Here is a 14,022-nt window from a genome sequence, read left to right on the forward strand (position 1 = left end):
TTTTTTTTTTTTTTTTGTGGTACGCAGGCTTCTCACTGTTGTGGCCTCTCCCATTGCGGAGCATAGGCTCCAGACGCGCAGGCCCAGCGACCGTGGCTCACGGGCCCAGCCGCTCCGCGGCATGTGGGATCCTCCCAGACCGGGGCACGAACCCGTGTGCCCCGCATCGGCAGGCGGACTCCCAACCACTGCGCCACCAGGGAAGCCCTGGATAGAAGTTTTGAGTGTCATCAGACCCTCAAAGAGGCTCATGAGCCAAGCAAATGAAAATCCTTTCTGCCCAATCCTACAGCTCTACAGTAGTTTCCAAATCAAGCATATGCCTGGGTTACTTTACAGTGAACCCTTTAAATCTCATGTTTTGATTCCAGGGTTCCTGGTTTGTTTCTGAATGCTTGTTCATATGGCTCTTTCCTTGGGATAATACTTCAGAAGCTGACATTATGCCTAGTCAGCCCCATCATCGTAAGTTTAATAGAATCTATTTAATATTGAATTACCACTTTTGAGACAGAACTCCAAAAGTCATAAGTCAACTGTGTGCTAATGAAATAGCAGTTTCTTTCATCATTCTAAACATATCCCATTCACTTAGTCATATTTCTCAGCCTCATGTTTCCACGTAGAGAAACTCCAGTTCAGGAAAGACTGGCCCCAAGCCCCACCACTTTATTCACTCCTTCTCAAAGGAGAAGTAATCACGTCCTTGATAGGTCAGTTTGCGAGGAGTAGTTGAGCATGTTCAGCTCATCCCTTTTCTTTCTGTTTTTATTTGATAATTATGACTGTGTAAATCCATCTAATCCTCAGAGGAGATGTAAGAAAGTCATTTAAATGCAAATTAAAGTCTTATTCTACATTCAGCTTGATCAAAATGACATTTTGATTTCTCTGCATTGATCATTCACATCTTATTTCTGTATTGTTTCTGAAGGTGGACTCAGGGAAAAAGGCATTATGTACTGGCCCCTAAAAACTACATCATCACTCAGACTTAATGTGGTCCCTCATCAGAACATTCTGGAATTTGAATTTGAAAGCCTAATTGTCTCTTTTAAATTTTTTTTTTTTTTTGCGGTACATGGGCCTCTCACTGTTGTGGCCTCTCCCACTGTGGAGCACAGGCTCCAGACACGCAGGCTCAGCGGCCATGGCTCACGGGCCCAGCCGCTCCGCGGCATGTGGGATCTTCCCAGACCGGGGCACGAACCCGTGTCCCCTGCATTGGCAGGCGGACTCTCAACCACTGCGCCACCAGGGAAGCCCTCTTTTAAATTTAAACATGACTGTGGACTTCAATGATTTCTCTTTTCATTCTTTACAGGGCCTTGCTGAGTCTCCTTCATTTTACTCTGTCTCATACATTAGTTTTTCCAAGCTCATATATTTATATCTAACTTCCTATAGTCATTTATTAATTCCGTAATTTTAAATTGTGGTAACCAATATTGCAGGACTCAGGGGTCACCATTTGTTTTATTGTGTTCGTATGCCCCATAAGTTCTTCCTGGAGCCTCCAAACTTGGCTGTGATCTCTTCTCTTGTGGAATCCCAAAGCACTTTGAATCTTACCGTATTAGATCTCTATTGCTATGCAAACAAGTTACCCAAAACACAGCAGCTTAAGACAATAATAAACATTTATGTTCTCACTCAGTTTCTGTGCATCAAAAATCTAGGAAAAGTTTGCCTGGGTGATTCTGGTTCAGGGTCTCTCCCAAGGTTACAGTGAAGAAGTTGGCCAGGGCTGCACTCATCTGAAGGCTACATGGGGCCCACTCGTAAGGCTGAAGTCTCAGTCCCTCACTAGCTGTTGGCAGAAGGCCTTAGTTCATTGCCATGTAAACCTCTCTATAGGGCTGTGAGATGAACTTAGGAAATGGCAACTGACTTCCCCTAGAGTGGGTGACCCAACAAAGCAACGCAGAAGCTGCAATATTTTTCATTACTTAGCTTTAGAAGTCATTTCCACAATATGCTATTGGTTACAGAGGTCAGCCCTGTTCAATGTAGAAGGAGACTGCATTATAGTAGAATTATTGGTGTTTATCTTGGAGCCTGGCTACTATACTCACCTAAGCTTTAAAGTATATTTATTTAATTCTGTGTTTTACTCATCTAAATTACTGAACTATTTAAATGAACATTCTCTGTTAGCCATTACTATACTTTCCCTTTTTGCTGTTACTCAATGTTGGTAGAGTTGCATGCCCTTCTTGAAAGGGGCCAAGCATTTTATTGTCCTTTTAAGATGTAACAGCAAATCAGACTATTGTTTTTAGGGAACACCCTCCACACTCTGATTCCTAAATTTCTTTCCTTGGGACTCAAAACAGTAAGCTGGATCAATAAAAATTGTTGTGTATCCTACAATTGGGGGAAAAAATGTTTAAGTTCACATGAAACGACTATTAAAATTAACAAAGGGGCTTCCCTGGTGGCGCAGTGGTTGAGGGTCCACCTGCCGATGCAGGTGACACGGGTTCGTGCCCCGGTCTGGGAAGATCCCACATGCCGCAGGGCGGCTAGGCCCGTGAGCCATGGCCGCTGAGCCTGCGGGTCCGGAGAGGCCACAACGGGAGAGGCCGCAGCAGTGAGAGGCCCGAGTACCGCAAAAAAACCCAAAAAAACAAAAAAACACCACAGTGAGACATCACTTCACACCTACTGGGTTTAGAAAAGAACAGAAACAAGTGTTGTTGAGGATGTGAGAAACGGGAATCCTTACGCTTTGCCAGTGGGGCTGTAAAGTAAAATGGGCAGCCACTGTGGAAAACAGTTCAGCACTTCCCCCAAAAGTCAACTATAGAATTTTCTAGAATTCCATCTTGCCACAGAGTTTCCGTGATGGCCCAGCAATTCCACTCTGAGATATAAAGCCAAAGAACTGAAAAGCCCCGAGACCCAAAAAAAAAAAAAAAAAAAAAATTAACTAAGTATCTGTTCACAAAATAAGCCTTAAAATTTTTAAAGGCTTGGTTATCATACAGAACATATTCTAAGACCATGACATAATTAAATAAGTAACAAAAGGATACCTAAAAAAGAAGCTACAGTTCTCAACTCATTTCATGAGAATAGCATTATCTGGACACCAAAACCATGTGTGGAGAGAACAAGAAAAGAAAATTACAGGACAACTTCATTAATAATTATTGATATGAATTCCTACCAAAAAAATCAACAAAACAATTCCAGAAATATATCAAAAAGATAATACACCAATATCATGTTGGGTTTATCACAAAAATACAGTACAATGTTGATTTGCTTTAGAAAGTCAAATAATAGAACTAATAAATTGAAGAAATAAAGCCATATCATCTCAAAAGATGCAGAAATAGCATTCAATAAAATTAAACATCTATTCATGATCTAAATCATCAGTGGACTAATAACAGAAGGGAACTTTTTTAACCAAATAAGGGACTCCTGTTAAAAAATCTTACAACATATATCCTTAAATGATAAGCAACAACAAATCCAATAAATTATTGAAGGTCTTTATGGAGAAAATTATTAAAATATATGAAAAGGCATTAAAGATAAACTAAATAACTGATCTTGGATAGTAAGATTTAATATTAAAAAGATTTCAATTTTCTCCAACTTGATTTATACCTTAGATTCAATACAATTCCAGGTAAAACTGCAAAAGAATTTCCCATGAAACTTAACAAGGTGAATCTAAAATTTATGAATACTTAGGTGTGAATATAGAAAAAAAAGGAGAAATATGACCCCTATGTCACTCCATAAATAACAAATAATTTTAAAAGGTTTAAAAATATAAATGTGAAAGGCAAAACTGCAAGAGGTTGTAGGACAACATAGGATAATATTTTTGTAACAGAGGTGATTTAATGAACAAAATGTAAAAATATTTATAAATTTCAAAACAAAATTAAAGATTTTCATAAAAGACACAATAAAGAAGATTAACCACAAATGGGAAAGGATATTTGCTCATAACTGACAAGGTCTAATATTCAGAGTATAAGAAATTCTCCTACAAATCAATATTGAAAAGAAAAACAAACACATAGAAAAACAGGCAGCAGACTTATGTACTTCCAAAAGAAGAAATCCAAGCGTCCAATAAGCAAAGGGAAAGGTGAGCAACTTCATTAGAATTCACGGAAAGCAAACTAAGATCACAATGAGATACAACAACAAATGCACTAGATTGGCAAAATTAAAAGTCCACAATGGGAGGGTTGGCGTAGATTTGAAACAATAGGAACTGTCATACACTGCTCTTGGGTGTGTAAATTGGTACAACAACTTTGGAAAACAGTCTGGAACTATGTAATAAAATTAAGTATAGGCATAACTAGCAATTCTACTTCTAAAAATATACTGTAGAGAAATCCTTAAATGTGCATTACAAACATGTGTAAGAAAATTTCTAGCTGAACAGTACATAACAATAATGAAAAAAAAAAAAGAAATACCTCGAATTCCCATCCATGGTAAAATGTATTAATAAGCTTTGTATATTCATACAAATGAAATATACATACATATACATATTCATACAATGAAATACCATACAACACTGAACATAAAAGAACTGCATCTACACATGACAACATGGACAAATCTCAAAACACAATATTTGCTGAAAGAAGTCAAGAAGTATTCGCACATTTCTTTCAAATAAAATTCTAGAGCCATCTAAGCTAACCAAGAGACTTTTGAACAAAATATATAGATTATAAAGAAAATGAAGGGAGATATTAGATCAAAATTCATCTTACAGATTACCTCTGGGATGCAGTCATGGGAGGGATTCAACTTGGGAGGAAGAAAACTGAGGACTTCTAAAGTACTGGTAATATTTTATTTCTTAACTTTGTGCTACCAATAGGGATGTTTATTTTATTTTTTTAAACTGAACGTAGGTGAATTTATAGACTCTTTGGTATGTATGAAGTGATTCTAAATAAAAAGTTTAAATATAAGTTTTCTAACAGTTGTTTTAGAATGGTGAACATCTTTAGAAATTGAATTATCAAAGAATATAAATTTTAAAGAAAATCCTATTTGGCTCAGGAAGCCTGTATTTTAGTCTGAAGTTTAAAATTATATTTAAAATAATCCATCCTCTTTATATTACTTTAATAGATATTCTGTATCCTTAAACTACTTTCAGAATATTTTAGAATAGAAAATGTGGATTGTTTTAAATGGATATATAATATAAGCCATGTCATACCGTTATTTTGTCACAAGAGGGACTAGATAGTCAAAAAGTACGGTTTTCCCTTTTGGTCTTAAAAATATTTTTCTATGTTAACATTTATGTTTTATACACTGTGTATTACTGTCAGTGTATGTGTTGTAGACTGTAGTATGGTTATATATGTTTCATATCAGCAAAAATGTTAAGAGAAATACTAGTTTACCATTTTACTTCTGAATAGATAGAAACTGTGTAGAAATTATTGAACTTATTAAGGTATTGTTGTTTTTCGGTAAGGAGAAGTAATAAATAGAATCCAAGTCAACATCCCCTGGTTGCTAATACTTTTTGGATCAAATCTGGGGGAAAGAAGGGAAGGAAAGAGTAGGGAAGAAAGAAGGAGAAAAAAGAGTTTATTTTTGCTTTTTACCATACCACAACTCCCTCTAGTTTACTTGAGCAGGAAAAGTAGATTAACCATAGTAAAGAAAGAACAAAATGTTATTTTCATTTATTTTACCTTGACTTTTGAAAATATACATTGGTAGTATGGACCAATAAATGTTCTGTTCTACTTTATAATGATGCATGAAACCATCATACTTCTCTTTAGAAAAGTAAAAGGATTATTTTTTGTGACACTATCCATTCTGCAGAAGCTTTGGGAGGTCAGTTCACATGTGAGGCACTACTCTTTCCCCAGGTGCCATTTTCTTCCTCTCCTCATCAGTCCTTTGAACACCTGGAAGGGGCTGGTTTCTCACTTCTGCTTGTCTGGGACTTTCCCTGAGCATTTTCCTCCATCCTGGGATGGCTTCTACCTTACCCCTTCCCTGGAGTTATAACGGGGAGTTGTCCATGAAGGAATTTAAGGGCTCGAGGAATAAAAATCACATCAATTTAATGTTTTTATGTATTAACCATTTATACTCAGACATCAGCCCTAAATCATACAGACAAATGTATTCAGTTTTTTTTTTTTTAATTTCTATGGTAATAAATTACCACAAACTTCTGGACTTAAACCAACACAAATTATATTATCTTACAATTGTGTAGGTCAGAAGTCCAGGATATCCTCATCAGTCACCAAATACCATTCTAGACCAGCGGTCCCCAACATTTTTGGCACCAGGGACCAGTTTCATGGAAGACAATTGTCCCACAGTGGAGATGGTTCAGGCAGTAATGCAAGCGATGGAGAGCGGCAGACGAAGCTTTGCTAGCTGGCCCTCCCCTCACCTCCTGCCGTGCGGCCCAGCTCCTAGCAGGTCCTGGATGGATACCGGTCCACAGCCTGGGGGGTGGGGGCCCCTGTTCCAGACAACTTTGATATGATTGATGGCTAGCTAGTGGGTGGCCCCTAAAATTCCTTCTGTAAGCTGCTATGGGATTCCTCTTTCACCTAGTCTATCAGCAGGATACAGTGGAAGTCATGAGATTAGCAGGCTGTGCTCCTTGGAGGCTCTAGGGAAGAATTCATTTCCTGCTCATTTTAAGATGTTGGCAAAATTCGGTTCCTTCTGGTTGTAGGATGTAGGTCCTCGTTTTCTTTTAAGCATGTCTAGAGGCCACAGTGTTGCTTGATTTGTGACTTTCTCCTCCATCTTCCAGACTAGCAATGGCAGGTTAGGTCCTTCTCTGATGGCAGCTCTCTGACCCACTTTTCTTCAGTCATCTTCCACTTTTAAGGACTCCTCTGACTACACTGAGCGCACCTAGATAATCTAGGATAATCTTCTCATCTCAAGGTTTCTATTAATCCCATCTGCAAAGTCCCTTTTGCTATGTAAGGTAAATGATTTACAGATTCTATGGATTATGACACGGACATCCTTTATGGTGGCAGAGGAGGAGTGACCATTATTTTGGCCACAAGGAAAATAACTGCTTAAGTGAGGAGTCTGTAAATCTACTTATGTGAATAAAAATTATTTTAAAATATCATGAAGACATTTTTCTTTTTTTCCCAGCAGTCATTATTTATAATTACATCAGAAGACCTAAAGCACAACGGATCTGCAAAGTTTCCTGTGACTCTTGACCATTCACTCTAGGCTAACTTTATAGCCCAATATGTTTCCCAATTGAAGGTCAAGTTGAAAAATATGTAGTCAGTTTATTATCATGAAATCCAGAAGTGCAAACAATAGGCACAACTTAGGAGGGTGTGATTTTCAGAAACTTGAAGTATGGAGGCAGAGGTATGGATAGGTGAAGGATAAGCACTAAGTATTTTTGTTTGTTTGTTTTAGTTTTAGTTTTTTTGCGGTACGCGGGCCTCTCACTGTCGTGGCCTCTCCCGTTGCAGAGCACAGGCTCTGGACACGCAGGTTCAGCGGCCATGGCTCACGGGCCCAGCCGCTCCGCAGCATGTGGGATCTTCCCGGACCGGGGCATGAACCCGTGTCCCCTGCATCGGCAGGCGGACTCTCAACCACTGCGCCACCAGGGAAGCCCACTAAGTTTCTTTTTTTTCCCCAGATTTTCCCGTATTGGTCCTACTGTTGTCTAAAAGACAGTCCTGTAAGATCATACATACAATGCTATCTACATTGACTAGCAAAACGAAGGGCCAACCCAAGAAGGAAGATAGATGTGAATCAGCAGAAAAGAAGGCTGAATTAGATTAAAAAAAAAAAAGAATAATAATAACATGTGTCTATTCCTACCAATATCATCTGAGGGTAAGCTCCCCATCAGGTTCACTTCCTATTTTTAATATCCTTGTGTACACAGCACTAAGCACAAGTACCTGACATATTGAACTCATTAAATAAATATTAATTATCTTCAAATTAATTGTTTTAATTAGAATTAGACAATATTTATAAAATTTTTATGTGTAAGATACAGTAATAAAAGTCCCTCATGTTTCCATTGTTCTCTATACTTTCCAGAGCTTTTTAAATGAATTATTTACCTAATAATGATATGAGGAACATTGATAAGACCTGGTAGTTAAGGCAAAAATTTGGCATCAAGAAAAATGAGAGAACTTTGTCCTCTACTATTCATATAATATCAAATCCTTGTCATGTAACTGGCTCATTTGCAGGTTCGAAAATTTGCTAGGCATTTGCAGATGCCTGCTCCCTTGGTTTGGGTAAAAACTCAGGGCTTGTGAACAGTAAAACTATTTTTAGAAAAAAGTTACCTAGATAAATAGGCATCACTCCCATCTGCTGTAGCCCGGGTGACACTATTTAAGCAGGCAGTGACATGCTGCATAGCAGGAAATAGGTTTTAACCTGGAGGTCCCGGTGCTTAGCACAGCTTCTCAGATAAAATACTAAGTGAATATAGGAGAAAATGAGAAACCTGCAGCGTTATGGTAGCAGAGACATTTGAGCGCCTACTGTGACCCAGGCCCTGAGCTACACTCTACAAGGTTTCATTTAATCCTCACTCAGCATAAGAGGTTGTGGGATCTTAGTTCCTGGACCAGGGATCGAACCCGAGCCCTCGGCAGTGAGAGCACAGAGTCCTAACCACAGACTGCCAGGGAATTCCTTCAAATGACAGTACAATCTTAAGCAAAGGTAATGTCGTTTCTCTAGTGCTTCAATCAGCCTGGGAAGAGTCTGTTCATCACTGATATCCAAAATTTCGCAGGATGGCAAAGGTGGAAAACTCTGCAAAACCACTTCTGAAACCAGCGGTTCTGTACTGAGTTATTTAAAATAATAAAAATTTACACAGGAGAGAAAGAGTTATTCAAACAAGTTTAACACTGTGATAAGAGCCCCAGTCCAGTTAACATTGTACCTTGTTAGGTTGTCATAATACTTCCTTAAAAACGTGTTATAAAGAAGGAAAAATGAAAAAAAATTATAGTATATAATAAAAGAAATGTCACTTATAGAAAAAAATCCTTGTCAATCTGACAGTACTTAATTATAGGTTTTTGAAAGCAAAGACTACTTCTGACTTATCGATCCCAAGACAGCCACAAAACCATAATCATACATAGTAGGTACATAGTAAATGATAATAGGAAAAAAAACATAGAGTTTTTTGTAGTTTTTATTCATTTTTAGTGTTTAAATTATGTAGTATAATACTGACAATATAATGCAAGTAATTAGAAAGGACAAAAGAAGCTATTGGAAATGTTCTGAAACAAACCTTTTTTAACTCTAAGCTGTTGAATATTGACAAAGTTGTCTTGTGAGGTAATTAATTCATCACTGAGATTTTCAAGTGATGAGCTCTATCATTGCTGGTCAAAAATTGAAGCAGAAATTCTTACATTTGGTGCGAGAATTAACTCTAAGACTCTTTCTTATTCCAAAACTATTTGACTACTGGTAATGTTCTATTTCTTGATCTGGGTACTTATTGAGCTTTTAATCTGTATATGTCTCATGTTGTTCACTTATAAAATACTTATCCTCTTTTCTGTGTGTATCTTATGTCAATAAAAAGCCTAACAAATCTGTAAGTCAACTCCCTTCAGCTGTGAGATAAGTCACTTATTTACATAGCCTTCTTAGCTTCTCCCTATTTCTATCTTCATTAGGAAGACTGAAAACATCTTTTAATTCCAAGGCCAGTGTATATTATGCATTCACAACTCCTGGACCTCTTCTGTTAGGATTTTGACTTGATCGCACCAAGTGATGGCAATAACAAATCAAATTAAAATGTTTCTTTTTAAAGAGATAATTTATAGAACATACAAACTGTGAGGCCTCCTGTAGGATTTTTTTAACTTTATTTTAATAATGAAGTATTTTTTTCCCAAACAATATTTGAGTACATATAACAAACATAGACCATCACATACAAAGCTTCTCTAGGTAAAATCTGAGTGAAGACCTGAGAGGCATACTTACCCCATATTCAGTCTTGGCATCAGCATCCTTTTCTCTCCCTCCTTCCCCAGGAGAACCATTCTAAGGGAGAGGTTGGGGAAAGGTTGCATTGACCTAGTGCAATCTTCCTCAATTAACAGAGGAATACACTCAAATCTGAAGGGGGGAAAGGGACCTACCCAAACTAAACACTCAGCAGATTGTTATGCTGATAAGACCTGGCTATTCATCTGGGCTATTTGATTTTGGATAAGTTATTTAATTTCTCTAAGCCTAAGTATCCTCAGATGTAAAATGGAGGTAGTCAAACCGACTTCAACAGATGTTGAATAGATAAGAGATGGTGTCTAATGCATAGTAGGTGCTGATGAATGAGAGCTATCACAGTTATTCCAACTCCAGAAGAAAGCCCCCAGATCTGCATGAAATAAAAGAGCAAAACTAATGATTGATAACTTGGACTTTAGCTTAAATATGTTCTTTTTCACTTGTTTCAGGAAAGTAGTAGATCATCCAAAAAGGCGATTTGGTATCCCCATGGATCGGATTGGTAGAAACCGGCTTTCAAATTCCAGAGGCTAATTGATTCCAATCGTGAGTACAGTTTGAAGAAATATAATACCTGCATGCTTTGATTAACATTTCACAATGGGCTAACTGATCCATCTTGGTTTGTAAATCCCCCTTTTGATTCCTAAGCTTATAAATTCACTTTTTCAAACATTTCTGTATTTGATTAGTATATAGATGCTAAATAATTTAAATGACACTAAAAAAAAAAGCCATTCCTAGACCTACTTCACCCTAAAATAAAAGATCTAGTTATTCTCACAAACTTCTATGTAATTATTGAATATTAATATGCAAAGATTAAAATTCTAATAAACAATAAATCACTTTCATAAATATAGATAAATGTGTAGTAATCCCTCTACTATGAAGAAGACACATTCTAGTGACACACACAACTTTGTTGCTAATAACTACATTACCAGAATTATCATCATGAACACAGGAGAGAGAATGGTGTCCCAGAAAGGGTATTAGCCAAGGAATCAGGACATATAATCCAAATCCTGGTTCTGTCATTCATTATCTCATTTCTATCAAGATACCTTATTTCTCTACAGCTTGTACATTTAGATAATAACATAAGGGTATTGTAGAGATTAAATTAAATTCTTGTACTAGTCCCAGAATGTATCGGACACACAATACGTGCAAGTGATAACAGCTTATATTACAGTTCTGAAAATTAACTCTGTGCTGAGTCCTATACTAGTGCTATACATGCATTGTTTAATGTTCCATAAAGTAAGTACTGTTACTATCCCAACATCTTGAGAAGCAGTACAGTATAAGGGGTAAAAGTGCCAGGTAGAGAGGTCAGGCTCTTTGGGTCAAATCCCAGGTCATCTATCTGTTAGCTGTGGCAACTTGCTTAAAGTCTAAAAACCTCTTTCATAAAATGAGGATAAAAATAATTTCTACCACATTGCATTGTCCTGAGGATAAATGAATTGATATACATTAAGCACTTAGAATTGCGCCTGACATGTGTTAAGCACTCAATAATTATTATTATTATACAAATATGTGGAAAACTTAGATATATTAATTAACCCACAATGCCACATAGCTAGTAATTGATACAAGTATAATTCAATTCCAGAAAGCTTAAATTGTAAGCTTATATTTTAAACAATATATTTAATCACACATATTATATGTTTTAAACACTGAATATTTGTTGCATATAAAATCTAGGCCATGTATTTTCTCCCAATAGGGCTTACAGAGGGTGTATTCTTCCTCGCAAATAGATAAGACAACCCAGAACTGCTTTGACAATTTCGGGCTACAGAGAGAGAGCTCCGCTTTCCGCTTTTCTCAAGATAATCCTCAAACCAGTGATGCCCCAAAAGCATCGCATTAGCCTTGATCCTCTTTTCATTTGTCATGTCATTTTTTTCTCCTCATCAAATACTCTCAACCACAATGAAAAGTCAATATTTTACCTCGACTTTCTCATTCTCGGAATGACTTATTTAAAATAAATATTTTTCTCTGTGGAGTCATTGATCAATGTAGTTAAGAAGTTACTGAATGTCCATAAATACGGGAGGACTTACTGAATACAGCCAATATCACTGCCTTTTGAGCAGCACCATCTTCAAAACTCAGACTGAACTGTCTTTATATCTAGAGATATACCAAGTATGGTCACTCTTGGGGCTGTTAACAATCACCATATTATATTTGAGTAGGAACTAACTGCTATCAAAAATCAAGTAACTCCTTGAAATTAGGGCCACAATCCTGTAGTTTCTTGAAGTATTGAGAACGTTATGACACTAAGTTTAAAATAATTAAGTTCAGTTGGTTTCCACATGTATCCTATCACCTTTGCAACCCTTGATTATCACCCATTTTAGTACTTCTGAATTCAACCAAAGCAGGTTATGATAAAAAAAAATCATACAAGAAGCTCATTTTTCCTATAAATTTTTATACGAAGTTTTAGACCATGAAAACTCCAGAGAGCTACTAAACTACGAAAAGGCCGTTGAATTAATATAATGTTTTCTGAATCACTGTTGAGTGAAATCCAAATTAGTATATTATGTCCTTCACTTAACAGACTTTACAGAGTATCATGACAATCACTGTCCTTATTACTATAACCTCAAGAGAGTAATATCACAAAAATTATGTTTAGCAAAGAACTTAACATCACATATTTTCTCTTCCTTTTTTCAATCATTGTGTGTTCACCTGCTCAACCATCGTTTCTATTCCTTACTTCCTGCTACTATCGCCAAGATTTCTCAGACATTTTTTGACTTCCTCATGTGAAGTTTCATGTTTTATATTTATGAATAATAAAGGCCATCAAAATATATTTCTGATTTCCATTCAACTTTTCAAAATTATTTTTGCTATGTTATTTCTTATTGTCACAATATTCCCTTGAATTAAACAGATGTAATGTGTGAATCATTTAATAGATAACTTGAGTCATTAAATAGTGTTCATATAATCATGCAGCTAAATCTTTTGAGATTAAAGAACATAAAGTCTTATTTAACCTAAATCTTTTTTTTTTTTTTTTTTTTTTTAACGAATGAGAACACGGGCTTTGAGAGGAAATTGATTTGCCCAAAATTTTATAGACTTTTGGACAAAGAAAGATCCAGGACCCAGTCTCTGGACTTCTAAGCCAACATTCTCTTCATGACCCATAAGGCCTGTGTGCTAAATTGCTATTGCCAACTTCACTGATTAACCATTTCTTAAGGAAACAGAAACAGTATCTCAGACTTTATGAAAATATTTGTTTCACTTCTGTGGGAGTTGACGTACACTCATTTGGAGCAATTTTATTTGTGAGTTTTCACCTTCTGGGTTTCAATATAAGTCTTCACACTAAAAATGAAACTGGTAGTAATCATGGAAGTTTTTCTTGGTTTGAAATCAAGTCTAGATACAGCTGCTGTGTGTTACTTAGTTTCCAGGACAAATGCTAATCTCTTCCCTGATAGGCATTTTGGAAAGGAAGATAATCTGATTTTTACACAATGTCCTCCTCAGATCATTAATGTATTGGACCCAAGTTTTGAGTTTTTAATAGGCTTCAGTTCTAAGCAACTTGAATTAAGAGTGGTAAAGTTTCATAACTTCTCTAGATGCAATTAGCAAGTTCTAGGTCACTGCCATTGAAATCAGGATGCCCATTTGATGAAATGTGATAGAAATATGACCATTAATTGTGCTGCCACATGCCTTAAGACTTTTAATAATGTGAGGCAAATATTGCTGTATTATACTGACAATTTTTATTTTAGAACAATATTGGCACACTATCATTCAGACAAATTAACGTAACTCTCAAATAACAGAAATATTGTGTTTAAGTACCAGTATATGGACCCTTTAAAAAGAGCAAGATGTACAATAATTATCAACAATAATTATCAACAATAGAAGTAGTAATCAGATTTTCTTTATCTTTCACTTGTC

At 36.4% G+C, this 14,022-nt stretch overlaps 1 protein-coding gene across 1 annotated transcript in view; it reads left to right on the plus strand.

Annotated features, from left to right (window-relative positions):
- Positions 1-14,022, plus strand: part of OSTN (osteocrin) — a 36,895-nt gene that overhangs the window by 21,585 nt on the left and 1,288 nt on the right. The window contains exon 4 of the mRNA XM_007467802.1: positions 10,500-10,596. Within this exon, the coding sequence (XP_007467864.1) occupies positions 10,500-10,584 (85 nt within the window). The 3' untranslated portion in view covers positions 10,585-10,596. The remainder of the gene's footprint in view (positions 1-10,499; positions 10,597-14,022) is intronic.

The sequence above is a fragment of the Lipotes vexillifer genome, unplaced genomic scaffold (assembly GCF_000442215.2).
Source record: "Lipotes vexillifer unplaced genomic scaffold, Lipotes_vexillifer_v1.1 scaffold228, whole genome shotgun sequence".
NCBI classification, from domain to species: Eukaryota; Metazoa; Chordata; class Mammalia; order Artiodactyla; family Lipotidae; genus Lipotes; species Lipotes vexillifer.